The sequence below is a fragment of the Pleurodeles waltl genome, chromosome 8 (assembly GCF_031143425.1).
Source record: "Pleurodeles waltl isolate 20211129_DDA chromosome 8, aPleWal1.hap1.20221129, whole genome shotgun sequence".
In the NCBI taxonomy this organism is placed as follows: domain Eukaryota; kingdom Metazoa; phylum Chordata; class Amphibia; order Caudata; family Salamandridae; genus Pleurodeles; species Pleurodeles waltl.
This window is the reverse complement of record NC_090447.1, coordinates 488,469,934-488,491,169: the sequence shown is the minus strand read 5'-3', so window position 1 is coordinate 488,491,169 and position 21,236 is coordinate 488,469,934. Positions and strand designations below refer to the sequence as shown.

At 40.7% G+C, this 21,236-nt stretch overlaps 1 protein-coding gene across 1 annotated transcript in view; it reads right to left on the bottom strand.

Moving 5' to 3' along the window:
* MRPS9 (mitochondrial ribosomal protein S9) overlaps window positions 1-21,236 on the bottom strand; it is a 385,254-nt gene that overhangs the window by 133,138 nt on the left and 230,880 nt on the right. Inside the window, exon 6 of the mRNA XM_069204443.1 lies at window positions 20,642-20,727. Coding sequence (XP_069060544.1) covers window positions 20,642-20,727 — 86 coding nt within the window. The remainder of the gene's footprint in view (window positions 1-20,641; window positions 20,728-21,236) is intronic.

Below are 21,236 nucleotides of genomic sequence, written 5' to 3'. Positions count from 1 at the left end.
CCGTTTAGCGAGATGCAGATGGATTTCATTGAGATGCCTGTATGTGGAGGCTTGAGGTACGTGTTGGTGATTGTGTATGTTTTCAGTCATTGGATTGAAGCCTACCCTACATGTAGAAATGACAGTCTCACAGTTGCAAAACTGTTGCTTAGGGATTTAATACCAAGGTTTGGATTTCCGGTCTCTTTAGAATCAGATAGGGGCAGACACTTCGACAATGAGGTGATAAAGCTCTTGTGTGCTGCATTAGACATTGAACAGAAGCTGCATTGTAGCTACCGCCCGAAGCATCAGGACTAGTGGAACAGATGAATGGTACCTTGAAGTCGAGAATGGCAGAAATGTGTGCAGCTACCAATATGAAGTGGCCAGATGCATTGCCTTTAGTGCTAACGTAAATGAGAAATACACCTGATACGAAGACAGGACTATCACCCCATTAAATCTTGATGGGGAGAGCTATGAGGTTGCCCGCAGTACCTGCAAATGCTCTTGTGAATATCACGGATGTTATGGTGTTGGACTACTGCAAAGGTTTGGCTGATGTGGTCCGCTCTTTTTCCCACCAGGTGGAGGCCAACACATTGCCACCGATCAGTGATCCAGGTCACAACCTGCAAACCGGTGACTGGGTGGTTGTCAAGAAGCACGTAAGGAAATCGTGTTTGGAGCCGCGCTGGAAGGGGCCATATCAAGTAATACTGACAACAACCACTGCTGTGAAATGTGCAGGCGTTCCAAACTGGATACATGCCAGTCACACAAAGAAGGTGACATGTCCGACTGATGAGGCACTTGAAGTTTCCGACTCAGCAATTCTGGAGAAGGAAGTCTCAGGGCCGGAGAACAGTCAAAGAGGAACTGAGACTGCAAGAGAGCCCACTGAGGACGGCCTAGTCCCTCAAGCAGTAAATTAGTTTGAGAGAAGTGACAGTGAGCCTATCTCAGTAGAGGCAGCAGGAGAACTAAGTCAAGGAGAAGTTCTCCCGGAAGTAGATGGATACGGGTTAGAGCTTGAACCCGTTACAGACCCAGAGGAAGAAGGGGAAATAATAGAGGAAAGTCAAAGTACACCGGCATCTCCTGTGCCAGTTGCAGGTCCGTCAAGAGAAAACACCATCGAGCATGAGGAGGGTGCTGTTCAGCGAACTGAAAGGCCAAGCAGGAAGAAAACACACAAAGGTGATAACTGGCCAAAGAAACAAGCTGTGAGAGAGAAAGTCATCCCAGGTGAAACAATAGAGGAAGAAATCGATACAACCAGAAAGGAGGATCTGAGTGAAGGAGAGCTGCAGAGTGAACGCAGGCTGAAAAGAAAGAGTCGCAAACAGAAGGTACGCTGGTCCTGAATGGGCATATGCCACAACATCTGAGTGGCAACAAGGATTCTTAGTGTTTTGCTTTGATCGAGAAGTACCAGGCCAATACTACGGTACCTGAAACCACTTTCAGCAAGAGTGTTAAAATTTAAATCAAAACTGAAAGCTGAAGAAAAGAGACTTATAAATTTCCAGATGTGACACTTGAAACCTGAATTGAATTTGAAAAACCGAATACGACAAGCTGCTAACCTGATTTGACAAAAGGGTCCTGGGGTGAGCGAAACGCTGTAAATATGCGTAGAGAAAAAGAGAAACTTTGAGAAAAAAAAAAAAAGAGCTTTTAAATCGTCCTTAAAGTTTATTATTTGCTTTGAGTTATTCTGCTATCTCATTCTTTACAGACCATGGCTTACAATAGAGGTAGTAGCAAAAAGGGTAAAGTGTGTGGTTGGTTAAGTGTTATTCTAGGTATTGTGTGTGCAATAATAATTGTAGGTGTGATTGTGGGAATGCCGTGGTTGGATAAGAAAGCAACTAACAATGCTTCAAAACCTGAGACTGCTACACTAACTCCATGGGAAAAGTTTGAGCAAGATACACAACACTTGCATGAGGGAACTAATTCAAAGGGGGAATTCTCCACTAATGTCTTCTATCGCTTGCTGAATGAGTATGTTGATACAATGGATGCGAGAAACTGTTATGTGTGCACAAAAATTCCTTCATCAGTACAGGAGGGGGTCACTTATCATAGTTTGCCGTTAATTTACGGGATAAGCTGTAGTCTAACAGGATTCTATGATCAGGAGCATGTGCAATATTTTTATTCAAATTTGGATGTGGTGTTTTCCTTTGTGCCTGTGATTGAGTTTCTGAACAAGTTAGCTAAAGAGCATAGCATAAAATTAGTTAGAGGTTTCTTTGAGCCAACACTAACCTTTGGAACAGCTTATGCACATCGCAATAATTTGACCTGTTTACTAACACCTGTGGAGAAAAGCTTCTTAGACCACACTGATGATAGACGCAAAGCACTCAAAGAAAGGCTAGAAAAGGGATTATAGAAACACACATATGCAATATATGCTTACACCGCAATAAAGACGCAAGGCAAACTAGCTATAGATGCATTACATGTAAGAAGGCTTTGTGTATATATAGGCCAAAATCTGATCATGACACTTTATTTGTGGGAACGAGTGAATGCAGGCATGTGTTTTTGTTTCAGAGCAAGTGGACATTCATGTTAAATGGACAGGATCCAGCGATCCCTGGGATCTATTATATATGTGGACTTAATGCTTATTACCGTTTCCCTAAGGGATGGTATGGGACATGTTATTTGGGGATAGTTTTCCCAAAGATCTACCAGATTGATGACTTAAAACAAATACCTAAAATGTCTGAATTACAACATGCTAGACAAAAACGAGAGACAGCGGCTGCTGTCATTGGTGACATATTTGGAGCCATAATTCCTTCAGTAGGGGTTATCTTAAACTCCATAAAGATTCAAAAGTTGTCTAGTATTGTGGATAACATGCTGACAAACTTCACAGGGGCTATACTCCTGATGGATACTGAGCCATGACTCTTCAAATTCGGCTTGCTTTAGACATTCTTTTAGTAAAGAGCGGCGGAGTCTGCAAGATGCTCAACGAGCGTCATTGTTGCTCCTTTATTCCAGATAATAGTCAAAAGATTAGAGGCATGCTTACTAACGTAACTAGAGATAGTGCAGATTTGAAAGATTTGAAAGAACCTGGAGTCTATTAATTGTATTAATTTGTTTATTGGGTTTATGGGGAGCATGCAAAATTAATGAAAGAATTAGAAGAAATTGGACCAACCGTAACAAGAGGAATGAAGAAAACGAAAGGGAGAAAATGTTTAATGAAATTTGGGAAAGTTCACACAAAGGACAAGATGTTGAAATGCGCATTATGTGTAAAGTGAAAAATTGAAAGTGAAAGGTTAAAAAGGAAAAGTTTGTGTGATGACGAACGTCATCAGAGGAGGGACTGAGAGAGTGTAGTTTATATAATCTATATTAACATGAAATGTTTATGAAATAATGTGTGATAATGCTGCATAGAAACTGAATTAATGTGATTTGCTTAAAACGTGCACTTGAAATGTGACCACGGGGAGTGGCCATCAATGTATACGAGGACTAATGAAATTAACTAATGCTTATGAATATTTGTATTAAGGTATGGTTTTGTACTAATTATTAATAATTATGTTATTACAGTTATGCTAAATAAATCTTGTAGGCCTTAAGTTAGCATGAGCCGAAGCTTAGCTGCCTGGCTCTCATATTAAATGTCTTTTTCCTAAACGTGAAGTGTGCTGACTCGCAAAAGGACATGACATCTTGTTTTTCTTCAACTAGAAGCTGAATGTAACCATAGTGGATCCGTTCTCATGAAAATAATCTTGCTTGTAGAAATGTTTCGCTAAAATGCAACAGTGTAGATTAATATAATGTACAAGGTCATTCTAACCAGTGAAGACAATGGAGCTACTGACCAAAAGATGTGCAAAGAATTACAGAAGGATGAAATCATACCGGACGTGCTACCTCTGAAGACGTCAATCATATGGACCAATAAAAAGTCTGTAAAATAATATGGGGTGAAAGATTAATGACATAATCTGTTTTCTAATAGGGTAAAGATAGTGGGGTAAAACCATGGACCAATGAAATTTTAGGGGATTGTACTACGAAAAAGGGATAAAAACCCATGACACGGGGAGCCATTTAGGTGGGTTAGGGAAGGCTATTGATTTTTTTGTCCAGAAACTCTGTCACTCTGTTTGGTGACTTATTGGTTTACTTAAAACCATCCTCGTCCTTATATTGCCCATTTTACACTTTGCCTCCTTATGAGGGAAGTGCCCTTTTTACCCTAGAGCTGAGTTTTGACTGATGGCGAATCGACTGATGTCCTGAAGACGAAGACTGAACCTGAGTGCTGACCTAAACCTTGGAGGGTAACTATGACAATGCAATTGTGATTTGTCTGTTTGCTTTTCCTTTCTAGGTACCAACTGCTTATTTGTTTTCTTCTAAATTGTTTTGCATGAAGCCCAACATGCCAATGCTAATTAGTGGTTAGGACAGATGTTCACTAAACTGACGCAAAAAGGCAAACAACTGAATCTATGCTTTGTTGAACTGACGCGTTGATGACACTCTGCTAAAGTTGATCTATGTGCACGTCGTGTTATGTTCTGATGTTCGCGATTCTTGCCTTAAGGAAATCTTATCAGAGTTGCCATATCATGACTATGCTGTTTTGTTTCTTGGTTTTGAGATGGACACATCTACTTTTAGAATTGTAACTAAATAGGGAATAAAAACTTATAAAATTCTACTATACTGGTGTGGTTATTCATGACTGCAAGGTCATGGTGGTGTCTTGAATCGATTAATGTCTTTGACTAAAGTGAAATGCATTGTGGCAATAAATCTTGATGACATTATTGACGTACTGATTGACATATTGATTAGCTATCTCGTCCTAAGGTGTCTCTCAACTGGGTCAAAAGATTCATTGGCCTAAAACAAGTCCTAATGTGTAATAAATTATCATAAAGGGATGCGTTATCACACCTATTTACCAAAAAGCTTTTATTGGGCTAGCAATATATGAGCAATCTCTACTAAGTCTACGACAAAAACTGTGAAAATCTACAAATATTGGCTGTTCCAATATACTAGTTGTGGAAGGTCAATATGTAACTATGCTAACATCTATTGTGTTCATCTGGACCCAGTGAGGAGATCTACTAATTTCTTTAATTGTATTTTCACAGAGATGCACATAGAATGTGCACATAACAGGTCCAAAAATGACCTATTATAAAATGGTTCAATAAAAAGATAAAAGCAAAGCGGAATAAAATGATGTACATTGAAGAATATTGTTGTTTTAAAAGAGAAACAAAAATTAATAAGCGTGTGGAAAGCATGAACGCCTGGGAGAAGAGGACCCTATAGATTAGGAAATAATCAAAAGAAAAAGTGAGAGGGGCTAGAGGATGAATGTAAGAGGATGAATCAGTTGTGTTTGGGAAGCACACTGTAGCAGGGAGTACGTACACAGAGGTGACTACGACAGTAGACACGTGGAATTGAGACAATGATACATGTAAAGATCAAGCACATTGAACAAAAGCCGTGCTGGGAAGAGAAGGCAATGCTGGTCAATGAGATCAGGTGAGAAGATGGGCACGTTTGTAGAGAGGTGAAGAAAGTAATGAAAAAGTAAGGGCTTCAATGGCCCAGAGAACGAGGGGCAAACTTTAAGCAGATTATAATGGGCAAAAGGCTGGTACACAAAATCAAATATATGTGCTGAGAGAATGAAACTTGTGACTCCAAAATCACAGACATTACAAGCGAAAGGGGCAGAATAAGTTGGTATCGAAGGTATCAGATAGGGTAGGTAAGGGAAAAGAAGGGTGGGGCGTCTCCGTTTTGGGAGGATTGATTTGCAAACACTGGGAAGATATTGCAGAATGTTTGGCAAATAAAAATTGTGATCGGATTTAATGTTTGCACATTTAAGATACGGTAGTGTTCAATGGCAGAAATGGGAGGGAAATCAAGGATGGAAAGAATTGCTGCAGAGGGTACACGTGAACTGGTATCACCAGGGACACAAGCAAACTGCAGGAGGCTAAACGTTTGAAGTGGCAAAGTTGCAGAAAGGGGAGAGACTATGAAACCCACCCATTTCATTCCGTCTTTCCCCAACTGAGCATGTTTAAGCTTCCTCTGTGTCAGTAAATGGTTGGTTTCTCTCACTCTACGACAAATACGATCGCTTAAGTGTACACAATAGCTAATGTATATTTCCTCCAAGAAACTTAAAGTGGCCCTGCACTGAACAGCCCAAATAGCCACACTGCCAACTAGGCAGTTTTTCAACTGTCTCCCTGCTTCACTGACATGGAGTGGTAAGACCACCTTTCACAGGTATCATTCAGTCAATGACAATTCAGAGATTAATCAAGCATGAATGAAATCAAGGATTTAAATGTTCTTCTTTCTCGCAAATGGGAGTCAATGCACTTCAAGTAGAGAATTTGGAGGTTCAAATTGAAGGATCTGAGACCTGGACTTTCTCAATATAGCAGATTTCAGAACATCAATAAGTGAATTGATCAAACTTTACGTTATGAAATGGTGGGTCGGTAGAAAAACTGCATGTTGACTTTCTTTGGGACACGAATCTATGGTCAGTTAGTGAAACACGGGCTAAAGGAATGATTTTGAGTCCATAATAAAAAAATATGTAAATGTGACACTACTATATTGTTTTGGTCTTGAAAGCTGGTATTGTAATGAAATATTATTGTACAGAGTTTACACTATTTGACCCACGTGATGAGCAAATTACGCTTTCAGTGACAGCGTTATCTTTGAACTACTTCACATTTTGCAGACCTTTTGCCTCTTACAGCCAGCTGCCAGAGACCTTGATCTACCCTTCTGTGGGCGTGTTTTTCATGTTCAGAGAAGGAATTACAATTGGAAATGCAATACATGGGAACTTCTAGTGTGCTTTTCTTGCTAATAACATAAATGGCATATTTTGCATATAAGACAGATTTCCCTAACCTGCCCCAGAAAGGAAGGCAGGACTGGGAAGCAGTCACACTATTAGCAAGGCGGCTCCATATCAAGTGTGTGTCAGCACACAGTCCTGATTTTTCTTTTTTAACCACAACACTTTACATCCTGAGACTGAGACCACTGTTTTGATGGGAATATCAAAATTGCAAGAGCCAGAAGGAGCATGCTGGTGGTACTAGCACCGCAACGCTAGCTGGAGCTGTCCCGAATGGCATGGGACAACTTGGCAGCGCTACACCCATATGTCAGGATCTTTTCAGAAACCCAGGAAAAGTTGGAGCAGAGTCTATAAATTGTCAGCATTATTCCTGCAAAACTGGGAGAACCGAGGAGTATTTAGTCACATGCCAAAATCACCAGTAGAAGCCCCAAAAGTCTGAGTAAAGGTCAGTCATGTGACAGATTTGCCTCAAAAGGCTGGTATGAAAAGTTTAGATGGAGTCACCTGTCCACAAATCAACTGAAAAAACAGTGCTAGGGACATCAGTCACATATCAGAATAACCTCTGAACGGCAGACTATGGTGAGGCGCACTCAAGTGTTTGTCCGTGGTGCATCTGAAAGGATGATAAAGTTGCAGCAAAGTCAGTCATGTCTCAAGCACTGGCAGCATCTCACTGACTGTTCCCCAGCATTACTGCATTACATGAAGGAAACTAAGAAGGTGATATTTTTGATTGATTACAAAATTTTGCATTAAATATATACAATTTTTCTACTTTAAGAAAACACGGTTGAGTGAAAACCTTTTCCGTTGAACACCTTTATTCGACCTGTGCCTGCTGGTCTGTTTGCAATTTGTTGATTTTTTAAGCCCGATGGATGGTCCTATCATTTGACAGGCGCATGTGTATTATATTTCCTTTGGGAAATGTAGCTCTGTTACGGAATGGAGTGACTGAGAAACCTATTGCTTGATCTTTTGCATTGAATTGCATTTTCCTATTCATTTGGGCCTTAAAGAAACCCGAATGGTAGTTAAGCCTCGGGCTCAAGGTTTATCCTCCAATCAGTCTTGAGGCAGCAAGAAGGTCTAACAGAACCTCATTCAATACAGCAGAATATGTCTGGGGATGTTCAAGTAATTCTGAAGTCATTACTCATAGTACATGCGTACAACAACAATTTTGAAAAAATATTCTTGGTCAATTCTTGACTTACTATCATTCTTGGATAAAAGCCTTTAAAAAAGGACGTAATGGTCCCGTAATTGGTTAGGTTGTGCTTTCTTTAATCAAGGCATCACTGAAATCATCCCAAGAAAAGGACATTAAGCAATTTGCAGCATTGGATCTCCCGATCAGTCTTCAGATGTATGTTATTTCAAGAGGTTAATAAGACCAGATGTTAACATGGTATGGTAAAGCACCCTCAATTACTTTCATGTGCGCATTGGTGCACACCACTAGGAGTTCTTCTCACAAACATTACTTGCATTGCTTGAATCCAGTAGTACAGGTAGTTGTGTCACACCAGAAAACTGTAAAGAAGCTAGCAGTGTCAAGTGGGTTATAGAAGGGGGCAAATTTAAGCCCCACAAATTTGAACATTCCTGTGCTACATAGGATAATGCAGCCATGATTTATTTTACCATTCAAAACACGGAGGACGATCAATCAAATGGCCATGAAATTGGAATTTCACAGTCTAAGGAAACTGTACCCTACTTTTCATGTATACTTCTTAAAACCTGTGATATATAGTGACGTAATGGTATCAGTGCACCCATTCCAGTGATGAAAAGGTACTGACAATGGCAACAAGTCTGGCTTGAACATTCTCTACCCCTGCACTGTCACAGGTAAACCCGCTCACCCAGCACTCAAAAGGGCAGAGTGTTTTACCTCTTGTGCACTGGGAATAGGAGCGAGAACCAAGAAGAGCATCTTCTTGCTCTGGTGCAATGCAACATGGGCACAGCCAAGATAAGATACTTAGGATAAGTGCAAGCAAGTACCTTGTACATCAGCAACGTGGTTTAAACAAGATCCATTAATTCACTGGTATCCTGTGAAGGAAGTCCAACTGGTATTTAACAGAAACAAACTTGAGTAAATTAGGTTTGAGACAGGATAAATTAGTTTTGCACAATCAGGAGGCGACAGATAAGATATTAGGTAAGCCAAGTGAGACTGCATTCCTAAAATCCAAAAAGGATAATATAGCTGCCAGGATCACCAACCTTGTCCTTTGAACTCCGAGGCAATGAAAATGTTTCCTTTGACTCTTCAAAATGGAGTAACAAATTTGCTGACATACAGAAAGAAGTAAGATCAGCCATGATAGTAACACCAACAATGTTGGCTACAGGATCAGTTGTTTGATGTATCCAGGTCTAAGTATGATTCTATGGAACCAACACAGCCATTCTATCTGCACTCACCTTCAAAAAGCTATCGGTCATCAAACATGAGACTCAATGAAGATATCTGGTAAGTTTAAGGGGATAGTCACCACGATTCTGTTGTATCAGGAAGTAAATACTGACACCATAGATCAAAACATGTAAAGCCAGAAGGAAAAAAAATAAAGCAAATGAAGAGGTTAAATAAATGTTAAAGAACTCCCCAAGGTATATAATAATTATTGTTAAATCAGTGCCAGTGTTTTAACTTCAAAAAAAGTATATTGCTTTGCGCAGAACTAACTACTAAATATAAAATTGCAAATACCAACACCATCTTCCTCCTTGTCCCAGGGATTCACGGACCATAAATATCTGCAAAGTTAAATAAACCTTAGGTGTTTGCTTAAAGACTAAAAAAAAATGCTTTTTCATACATGTCAATAGACCTTATTCAGGTGGGAGACTCCAGCTTTTGGGAGCTAAAAATGGTTTTAGGCCTCCCGTCTGAAACTGCCTCTGCTTCGATAGAAGTTAATGAAGAAAATACATTTCCCCAATTATCATTTTATGTCTCCCACTTTGCTCTTCTAAAATGTTGGCATGTATGGTTTCCATTGTTGTCCTTCGTTTAAAGCACCTTTTGGCATTTCTTTGTAGAATGACCCACAGTCTTTAAAAGGAGCTCCACCACAGAGGAGACAACATTCTCCCTTCCTCAGGCTTCAGCAGAGACATTTTAAGGCATAGGTAAAGTGGACAATTGCCCTGGGTCTCCACCAGCGGAGGCTCTTTCGCTATGTTGGAGGAGCACCCTCCCCCCCCACCCCATAGTGCCAGCAGCAGCAGCTGCAAACCTTTTATGAAAAAACAATAATAAACTGTGTTTATTATGGTTTTATCGTAAAAAGGGGTGGGGCCACGGACAATAGCAGGGACGGAGGGGTAGTGCACAGCACTCCCCCTCAGTGTGTATGTATGTATGGCCGGCCGTCTCGGACTGGCCAAACACACATGCACACTGTGCTTTCTCAAACCCGGCAGTGTGATGCCTGGTTGGAGAGAGCAGGCAGAGGCTCCCACTTTGCCTCGGAGCACCCTGGCTGGCTGCTCTGTCCAAACCTAACACTGCTTTCATGCTGCCACCAACATAAAAGCAGCATTAGGATTGTCTGCAGGGAAGGCTGGGAGCCTGTGCCTGCAGTGAGGACAACAAAGCGGCGTGGTGCCGCAAGTCGAGTGGAGGAAGGTGAGGTTTTTAAAAAGTCTTTTTTTTTTTTTTTGTCGTCCTCTCATCCGCATTGCCTCTTCACCCCGGGAGCCGCGACTGGTTCCCCACCATGCAAAGGGCCCATACTGAATGTTCACTTTCTCTCTATTAGACCTGTAGTTAGTCAGTTTCTCTAGCTAAACCTCTCTTCTTCTCTGCCTACATTTACCCCTGACTCTAACTCGCTATTAAGTATCATCTAACAGATTTTTAGTGTTCCGAGCAAGACATATCATTTATAATTGTTTGGCATCAGGCAGGCTTGTATTATCAAGAAATGGATAATAAAATTCAAAACTGTTCTGAACATGGCCCCATAATATGTCAAAATCCTTAAAATTACACTGGGTTTCACAGGAGCTGGACTAATGTAACCGAGCACCAGGTTTCTGGTTCTTCAAATCAAAAAGCATTCCTTAACCGTTAACTAAACTGAATGAATTCATACTTATCAATCAATTCAAACGTATTGTTCACCTCTAAAACGGATGTCTCTACTTATACGGCTAAGTTGTGCCCTTTAATGAAAAAGTTCAAATGTAAATCATAACAACACATAAAGGGCCTTATGTACAAAGCTTTTTTGAGATTGCAAATGGCCCGATTCGCACAATTGGGCCGTTTGTGACCAAATAAAATATTTTTTCAATGTAGAAAAGGCAAACTGCTAATAGGAAATTTGTTACTGAATTAAGATTTGTGTTTGCAACCCAATTTCAATTTGGTAGTTGAAAGTGGCATGTTTAGGGCATTCCTTCAAAATACTGAATCCCAGTGGTATGTATTACTTTATTACGAACAAATTACGATCTCAAAATAGTAATACTTTCCCACCAATTCAAAATTGGCAGTAACTGATTGGCAAATAGGAAGGGGTCCGTAGGGGACCACTTTGTCTTTGCAAATGTTAAACAAAATATTTTTTAAGAGTAGGGAGTGGTCCCCATGGACCACTGCCTGGTCTTGAAAAATTAAACTTAAACATTTCATTTTCTGTTTTTAAACACACCCAGTTTTTCTCTATGGAAAATAGGCTGCATTGAAAAAAATACATATTGCTTTATTAAAAAGCAATCAGCGACACAGCGATCTGCTCAGCCCAGCAGGCCACCATCCCTTTGACGACTATGACTGCTAGTAGCTGGCAACGATCTACCTCATTAATAATCATGAGGTAGGTCGATGTTCAACCCACTAGGAATCACTATTTTAAAAATAAAACCTTCAAATTTTAGGAATTGCCACTTCCAAATTGCGATTTGTTAAGATTCGGAAATTGCAAATCCTAATGCTGCTACATCTGGCCCATAATTACTGATCCAACACATTGGAAAGCAGTCCGATTCATTTTCAGTTTTCAATTAATTTCCACAGCCCACTGCCCCATCTGCTGGCCTTTAAGTGAAACAACAATTTCATATTTTCTTTCAACATTCACTAACCAATTACTCATTTAAAGGCACACTTTTTATGATAATAGATGACCCTCTTATTAGAAAGTTCAATATATATTTTAAAAGCACAACTAATAAAAAAGTAATGGAAAGCACATTTCTGTGTTCAACTCCTTGGGATACAGCCTTTAGGAGCTAATGAAGCATTTAGCTTCTTTCTCTCTTTGCCTACTTGAGTAGAATGCTACAGCATGTACAATGCGTGGTTAGAGGGATGTTGTTTTCGTTTTGATCCTATGTGGGCCATGTTGTGAATGACCGAGGTGAGGTTATTGTGTTGTGGGACGCAGTACATAACAGAGTTGGATAATGAAGTGTAAGAGACTGATGCTCAAAGATGCTATCAGCTTTGAACAGCTCTGCAGGTCCGTTTATGGTATTTCATATGACATAGTTTGCTTAGTTGGTCACTGCATTTGGTTATCCAATCGGAGATTTGTGTATAGTTGTGGTCCTGAGCTGGCATGGTTGGAGGGAAAGAGAAGTGGAAAGAACTGTAGGGATGCACATTTGTATTGTCATTCCATATCTGAGTAAATATGTGAGATGTAAAGAAGCATCCAGACTGTATAGATGTTTGGGACCTGCAGTTAGGGGACTACATTAAAGTCCCCCAAAATTATTCAGTATCGTGTGACAGATCTCTTCAGTTATTCCTTGCCTGTTCATTTAGTGGTGATTGATTTTTTGGATGTACAGTGCTGGTGATGGACAACCCTCATAGCAGATATGTGTTATGCGAATTTATTAAGTATATGTTACAATTTGTTGCTGACTGCTGCACGGTATAGTTTTAGTATTATTGTGGGCCATAATAGTTATTTATGGAAGTACATAACTATCTAGTCCCACAGTGGACCACAGGTCAGCCTTTTTTTGCTTACCTGTATAATGAAAGCAATTTCCTGGTTGAATTGTTGCACTCTGTGGGTTATAGGCTTAGGATTGCGCTTTAGGTGTGACTGTTTTCTGAGCTCAGTTGCCTGGATGCAGGTGGTGCATTTATCTAGGAAGTAACCAAGTTTTCAACTATCCTCAGAAATATATATGCTCCTGGGTGCTTCTAATGTTGGCTGGTAGTGAGTTCCAGAGCTTGGTGGCTTGTACTGAAAAAGCAGTGCCTTCTACTGATTTCTTGTTGGAAGGTGGTGTAATGATATGTGGTGCACACCTAAAGCACAGTGTTCTGTTTGGTTTCTATTGCTTGAATTTAACATGTAGGTATGGAGGCCCTTTTCTCTGGGAGTCTCTGTGGACAATGCAGAGTGCCATTCCTACTGCTAATCTTTCACCAAGAAGTCCTTTTGAAAACAAACCATGTTACTATCCTCTACTATATCAGAAAGTCGGGAAGTGCAAATTGCAAAGGCTATCACAAGAAGCTCAACTCCTTTGATCTTCAAAATCTGTGAACAGTCTAACGCGTAAGCATTTTAGCATATGCACTTAGAACCAAGCTGCCTTAGACCTCTAGGTCTGCAGGGCCCCAGCATGAGGGTGGGATCTACACCGTTAAGAGCTAAGACCATCCTCAAAATGGGAATCTCCGATACCAATGAACCCTCAGATAACTAGCCTTCTCAATCCTCAGTTGGCCAAGAATACATAGACTGAGAACTCTCTCAAGTCTCACCTGCCTATGACCTTAAACGCTACTTTAGTTGTGCATTGTAGAGTATGAAGCCTTGTGAGGCAATAACAAGCAAAGATTTCAAATCCCCATGCTTATACAGACCATCCATAAGATTTTGGGTTTGACTTTATGAGAAGTCAACCACCTGAGAGCCATCCATCCTCTGATATTGAGTACTCTGAATTCCATGGATTCTCAAAACTACAAACCTTCTAAGGCCTACAGATCCACAGAGAATCCACATTTTGACAGTCTGATGCCTGAGCATCCTGCATCTCTCGGCCCCCTGGTGTCAAAGCCACCTCAAACCTCAGGCCCTCTGAAGCAGAGTTATCCCCCAAGCTTGAAATGTTTGATACCGATGAACAGTCAGTTGAGAATGATCTAAATTATCAATACAATGGGAAGGTAAAAAAAAAAATGCAACAGTGTACACTCCAATATGTGGCTATTTTAATCCAAACAAAACCTGTGAGTCTGTGTGAAAACATAACATTTACCTGCCTAAAGAAGACTTGGAGAGGTTGATGCTTCTCACAATTCACTGGATTCAACACAAGACTATCTCTGTCAAGAACTTGCCAAAAGAAATGATGGTCACCCTCACTTGCTAAAAGTAGAATGCTTTATCACTGGATCTCTCCTCCCCATGATTACCAGGCCGGTTCCGACCCAGAACTCTGTATGGATGGTGTGTCTGTGGTCACTAGTCACAGAGCTGGGCTGTTAACTCCATTCAGTATATAGACAGTTTCTACTTTCTCTTAAATAGGAATGGTGTCGAGAACCATGTTAAACAAATTTTAAGGGACGGCTAAGTTACTACTAAATTGTATTAGTTAGTGTAATTTAAAAGGGCAAAAACTGAACTTAAGAAGTGTTTTCTTGGAAGTTTTTTCCTTCTTCCCAGTCCCTTCTCAGGACATGGGTATTCATCATAACTTGCCCCCTGTTGTTTTCTCTCTCAGCTACCGCCCTAATTTAAGTGTGATGCTTTAGGGAAAAAAGTAACATAACAAATGTATGAAGTCCACCTTATCCCTATATGGAGGGTTCCTTTTACTCAGGAGCTTTTTTTGCCTACTGTCACCTACCTCAGATAGGGCAACCTCACGTCTTTCTCAGATCTTGGCATACCTTGCATAGCAACATAAACTTCAAGTCATCCTGGCTCTCGTAATCTCCAAGCTTGACTATACCAACAGCCTATTCTTTGGCACATTCGCATTCATTACATGCAAAATACAACTCAACCAAAATGCTGCTTCAGGGCTACTTCTCAACCTTCACCCAAGAGAACGCATGACTCCAGTCCTGTACTCGCTCCACTGGCTTCCTATAGCTAGAAGGGCACATGTTTACTGCAATCAATTGTTTGCATGCACCCTGATCATTATATTGTAAGATCTACTTGTCCATCAACTGCATATTATAATGTTCTTGATTCCCTTAAATGTTCAGCTGTTCATACCCTTAGATGACCGACTGTCCTATAGCTCACATACAGTTTTGAACAGGAATACAGGAATTAATCCAAAATGTCCACAAGATCTTTTAACAAAGAGAAAAATTTAAGAGTTTTTAATCAACAAGCAAATGCTTCAGGATTATTATCTTCTCTTATGTGTGGAGAGTGAATGCTTGTGCCGAAGACGAAGATGGTGTTTGTATTTATGGATGAATGGGTGCCTGTAACCCCTAATATTACCAGCACTCCAGTATCGATTTTGATCGTTTGCCGCAGCAGGAATGAGTGAAGTACAGTTAATAGGAAACACATGAAAATGAAACATCTCTAGCACCACCTGGACTAGAGATCTGTGTCAAAAGCGTAATGCTAAACATTATAAGTTTTTCACAATAATGATTGTCAAGCAGTCTACAATTGGAAGGTTCTTATTATTGTAGTTGTTGCACAATTCTAAATTTAAAACCATTTCCTCTTGCTTTTGTTCACCATGTAAAGTCTAACACTCAGAGTTCTAAGGTAGAGCAGTCCAAGGCTGACTTGGGAAAGTGCGTGTTAGAAACTCAAAAGTAAGCAACACCAAAAATAACACACAATAAATCAAAGTCCAAAGAATGCTTTTTCTTTAAAATCGAAAAGTACTTTAATGCTCACATCTAAAAACTACATACAAAATTAGAAATTTCTTCTTAGATTTAAGGTGGAAATACAAGTTGGAACCCCTCAATGAGAGTGCAAATCAAATACCCTAAATAAATATCACTGGAGTGAACTAATGTTGCAAATGTAGTCTACTCATGTTATCTATGAGGTGTCCTGTGGTAATTTGCTCACAAGAAGGCTTTAATCTCAAATCCTAGAAATGCTTCTGTATTTGCATAGTGAAAAGCATGGGGGGCATTTCACAATTAAAAGGGTTAGGCTTATAGGCTTTGTTAAGTCAGTGACAATATAAAATGTGAGCTGTTGCCTTTTGTGGGAGCACAGCAAATTGGAAGTGTTATGGCCCCACAATGACCCGAAGATAAGCACTGTGGAACTGCAGGATAGGTACATGGAAATGTCCTTGCTCGAAGTCCAGGAACAAGATTCTATCTCCTGGGTCAGGAGCAGACAAAATGAGGGACAGAGTGAGCATCTTTAATTTTATCTTTCCACAGAAAATTATTCAGTGGCTGGGGCTTCTGTTATTTTTTGGCACAATTAAGTAGCAGAAATAGCAACCTTCTCCTCTCTGAATCTCCTTAGCGACACCCTTGGCCAGCACAAGGTCAACTTCTTGCAACAAAATCGTGAAATTGTTTGCTAACAGTTGTTCTAATTGTAGAGGAAAATTGGAAGGAAATTAAATGAAAGACAGGGCATAGCCTCTTTGAATGGTTTGTAAGACCCATCTGTTCAATATGATGAAATGTCATCTTGCTCCTACCTGCTGAGCATGGGTCTGTGAGGTCAAGTTGAAGCAGCCTGGCAGACACTTCATCAGGAGAGGAAGAGGTAGTGGAGAGTTGCCCCTTAACGTGCATATGGCTTTGGCTGCCACCACGACCTCTGTCCTGAAAGGACTGGGCAGCAGCAGCTGCACAGGTTGGGAAGGCAGATTGTGCAGTAACTCGACTGTCTTTAAATCACGAGTGCTGAATCACCTTTTCAAACAGTCGAGGATAATCAAATGCCATGCACATAATGGGTGCACGAACTCTGGGTGATCGCACCCTAGTGCACTTTCTAAGAACTACACTGGTGCCAGTAGCTCTACCCATGCAATGTGTGATATCCAAAGTAGCACTGCAAATGTACTTTTGTGCATCCTGGCCATCATGTATTGTTTGTGACAGCAAAGCTATGAGGTCTTTCGGGACGGGGCAAAACTTTGCTGACCACATCTCATAAAGCATGGTTATACCTGCCCAAAAGACACACCACACTGAATGATAGCAAGGGTAAACTGGCCGAAGATACAATCTCTTTTTCAGAAGGTAACAATATGTTTTGAGACTCTATCCGGAGGAGTGGTTGAAAGGGTAATGAGTGGCTTCATTTGTCGATGCCCTACCACCAGGCTTTTGGGCATAAGGGGGCTTACTGGGAAATTGGTGTCACTGGGGGTCAGCGTATGTCACTTGGCAACAGGTCAACTGCCCAAAGGGCCTGAGTACAACCAGGACCAAGTGGAAATACGGTGTCCAAAAAACCTTGTCAAATCGCAATACAGGCTCAGAAGAAGCTGAATCTGATTGGAGACTATCAGTTAGCAAGTTTGTTTTGATTTATACAGAAAGCAACTGTAAATCATGTACATCTACTTTTAGGAGGCCCCTTTTTCCATTGGTGGCCTAGGTGGAGAATCCAGCTCAGTCTCAGGGAATGTATCTAGCCCTCTGGCATTTTGTAAATCCTGGATGCAAATTGACTGGTTTCGCCTTTGTAATCCCATAATTTGGCCTCGGTCTGGAGAGAGACAACAATGGCTTGCAGTTAGATACTGGCATCAGGATCGAAACTTGGGCCGGAGAAGTCAACAGTGGCAAAGAGGGGATTTGCATGAACGATGGCACAGCAGTGGAAGCTTGAACTGCTGTAGGACAAGTCTGAATTATGATTTCAGCCCAAGCACCAAAGGCTAATTATGTGTGGCGTCTGTAAATAGCTGCCTAATGCAATCCGGACATAACTTGAATCCTGTCATTCTCAGTGGAAACATCATCCACGGCATGCGGTCTAAGGATTTTTTTTCACACTGTCGGAAATTTGACAATATCGGGAGAGGAGTTTCTGATCTACATCAAACAGCATGGAAAGAAAGAAACTGACATTAGTAAGCAGCGGTGGTGCTCATATATAAGCTCCAAAGCATCACTTTGGAGCAGAATAGGCCACTGTGGAGCCATATGGCACCACCTATTGGCATGTGGGAGCAGTTCTGAGAAATTTCTCCAGATGCATTCTGGTGCCTGGGAATATTTCTAAGGTGAGGAATCTGTAGTCCAAAAGAAACACCGCACCAGTAAATGGTGATCATTTGTTTACTGGTGAACTCATTCTGTGTAGAAGAATTGTACTATATGTAGGGTCACATGCAATACTACCGGTCAGTATTCTAATCACTGCTTAATTTGCAAAAGAAAAATAAGTAACAGCTCACAATGTTTCTTGGGGGCAGCCGACAGTGCTGTCTACAGCAGATGCTTTTGAATGCTGCCACAAATTCCACCTATCATTTCATCCCTTTCAGTGACATAGTTCCCAAGGCAGCCCTATTACAATGTACAGTGCTTTGATGCTCCCCTATAGAATTGTGCGGCACTATGGAAATGCCACTGCATTGTAACTAGCCACTGGTTTAAAATAAGTTGCTCTATGCAGAATTACATCAAACCTGATTTTATTTCACTAAGCCTCGTTTTAGCAACGTTTTGATTTTTTTGCAGTCTGGTATCATGAATAAACTACTAAAAATCGAAATCTGACCTTGATAGTGACAGACTAGTCAGTTAACCCATATCATTAAATGATTCAATGAGAGGCCTGCAGAACAGAAAAGGCTGGCCCAGCATACCGTTGCTTCAACTTGACCGTCAGACAATAGGAGGCAAGCTTCTGACATTCCCTGCTTGGGGATTTCGTGGGCCAAGACACAGGTTTCTTGCGACACTAGTGGCACTGCCCCTTTGCCTTTGTAGCACAGCCAAATGGGTGCATATCACACATATCTAGCCACGCTGAAACTGCAGCAGCGGTTCTTTCATGCCCAAAAAATCAACTGACTGCGTAGTCAGTGCAATCCTGAATACATGTCTCAATTAATTTCTGGTTCTTTAAAGCAAATTCAGGTGCTGTGACTTGGCAAATATCTGCTCAAATTAAGAACAGTTCTTAACAGGTGCAGTTGAAAGCTTTGATGATCATTAATACTTACAATTATAACCAGATTGTTGCCTTTTAAATAGAAGCCTAATGACAGATAATGGTGGAAAGTTACCTAGCAAAGCTCCACAGTACCAGTAATCACTTAAAAATGGGCATGACACCTGTTCATCTTCTCTGGCGTGTGATCCTTCAAGAGGTGTTTCCTTGTAAGTGCTCAACCACAAAGCAACAGTGCATCTTTTTTTAGGGTTGAGTGCAAAGCGCTCTGTCTGTGCTGTAATCTCTCTGTTGGCTTTTAACCACGCTTATATGAAGCCCATCAGTTTGGTTGGTTAGTGGGCTTGCCTTTTAAAATGAGCTTGATTAAATTAGTGAAAGGCAAGCATACGTCATGCCTTTTCCGGCGTTTAGCCCTCCTTTAGCACACAGACCAACTACTGAAAACATATGAGGCTCCATGTTTTCCATATGGTTTCTGCACTATTTTTTCTCTTCATTTCGTAGGTAGCGTGATCTCGCTGGGCAGTAGTAGAGCACTGCTACATGGATATTTGCACTTTTGCCGGTTACATGGATAATTGCACTTTTTGCCAATAGGTTTCACTGCGAGCGAACTTCTATTTCCTTTTGTGTGTTTGCTTTGCGCTCATGGCAGCTGTCGGCTCGCTTATGTAAAACTGTTTTGCTTTTCAGTTTATGTGGCAAGAAAAGTCCAGTTAGGAGTTTACAATGCTAATAGCTTTAACTCAATTAAACCGGAGACCCACTGCATTGCAAATGCTTGTTTTAATAGTGACAAACTATGCAGTAATCGAAACCGCGTGTCTTCCATTAACAGATTTCTCTTAATAGAGGTTATGGTCCAGTGATCTACATGCAAAGCATGAAGGTTATCTCCCCATAACAGAACTCCAACATTTACAGGTAATTCCAAGGTCGCTTTGAATAATTTCAAGAATACCATCTCATCTGCAGAAGACCATTTTTTAGAGAAAAGGAAATTAGAAGAAAATGCCCCGGTTAGCAGGCATGGGTATTATCAAGGTCAGCCAACAGCAGCTGAAATCACCAATCTATAACTACAAGGTATTCCACCACCGCCTAGCTGTGTATTGGAGAAATCTACATAATATTTCTTGATACAAATGTGTTGAGAAGAGCTTATTGACATTACTGGGCTCCGTGAACAATAGAAAGAAAAATTAATAGAGTGGCGAAACGTATGGATAACACAATAAATGGCAGGGTCGTGCTCACAGGGATATGAGTACTGTCACCCTGTTTACACTTTTAAGTATTCTTGATGCACACATTTTGGTATAGCCACAAGCAACAAGGATCCACATATTTGGGAATTAAAGAACATCAGGTGTACAGACTCAATTGTTAATTCTAGGAACTAATAATTGTTGTAGAAACCTAAAACAATTGTCAACCAAACAGCTCTCAACAGTGACGTTGTCCGTCTTTGTTTGACAACCTACAAATGGACCTAATTTGTCTCAGAAATGATTAGAAAAAACATGACAAAACCAACAATGTCGTTCATGCTCAAACACAAGACCAAGTTCCCACTCCTTTGAAAAAGATTTCATTTTTTAAATTATTGTAGAAAGTAGAAAAGAGATCTTACAATTGTTTTACGTTATCCGAAGTCAGACCTTTTGCCGTCATACGATCCTGGTGTGCTTGAATAACCAGCATTTTAGCATAGGTTTCCTAAAAATCAAAAACACATTTTTTACGATTATTTGTACTCATACAGAACTTTATGAACAAACCGTTTAAGAGGAAAAATGTCTGCTGAACTTAAAAAAAAATGAATACATTGACTTTGCTGTGTTGCTCCTTGCGGAATTATAATTGAAGGGCCTAACCAGATGCTAGACCCTGCACCCATAGCCAGTTCGTCACAGCAATGTCATTGGCATGACAAAGTCCTCTGGATAATAAAAGAAGTGTACCCCTGCCCCGAGTGCCAAATTCTACTGTCGTCTGGATCACTAATGCTGATCGTTGCAGTCATGGGCAAACACAAATCATGTGTGTGTGCAATGACATAGGCCTGTATCACAGACTGCGGTCTTGTTGGACCGGGAGGGGCACCCAACATGCTACCCTCAAGTGGTGGAAGGCTACTGCCTTTACCAAGCAGCAGGAGTTCAGTGGTGGTAGAATACAGATTAGTGATCAGTAGGAGTGAGCAGGTCCTCTTTACCCTGTGTCAC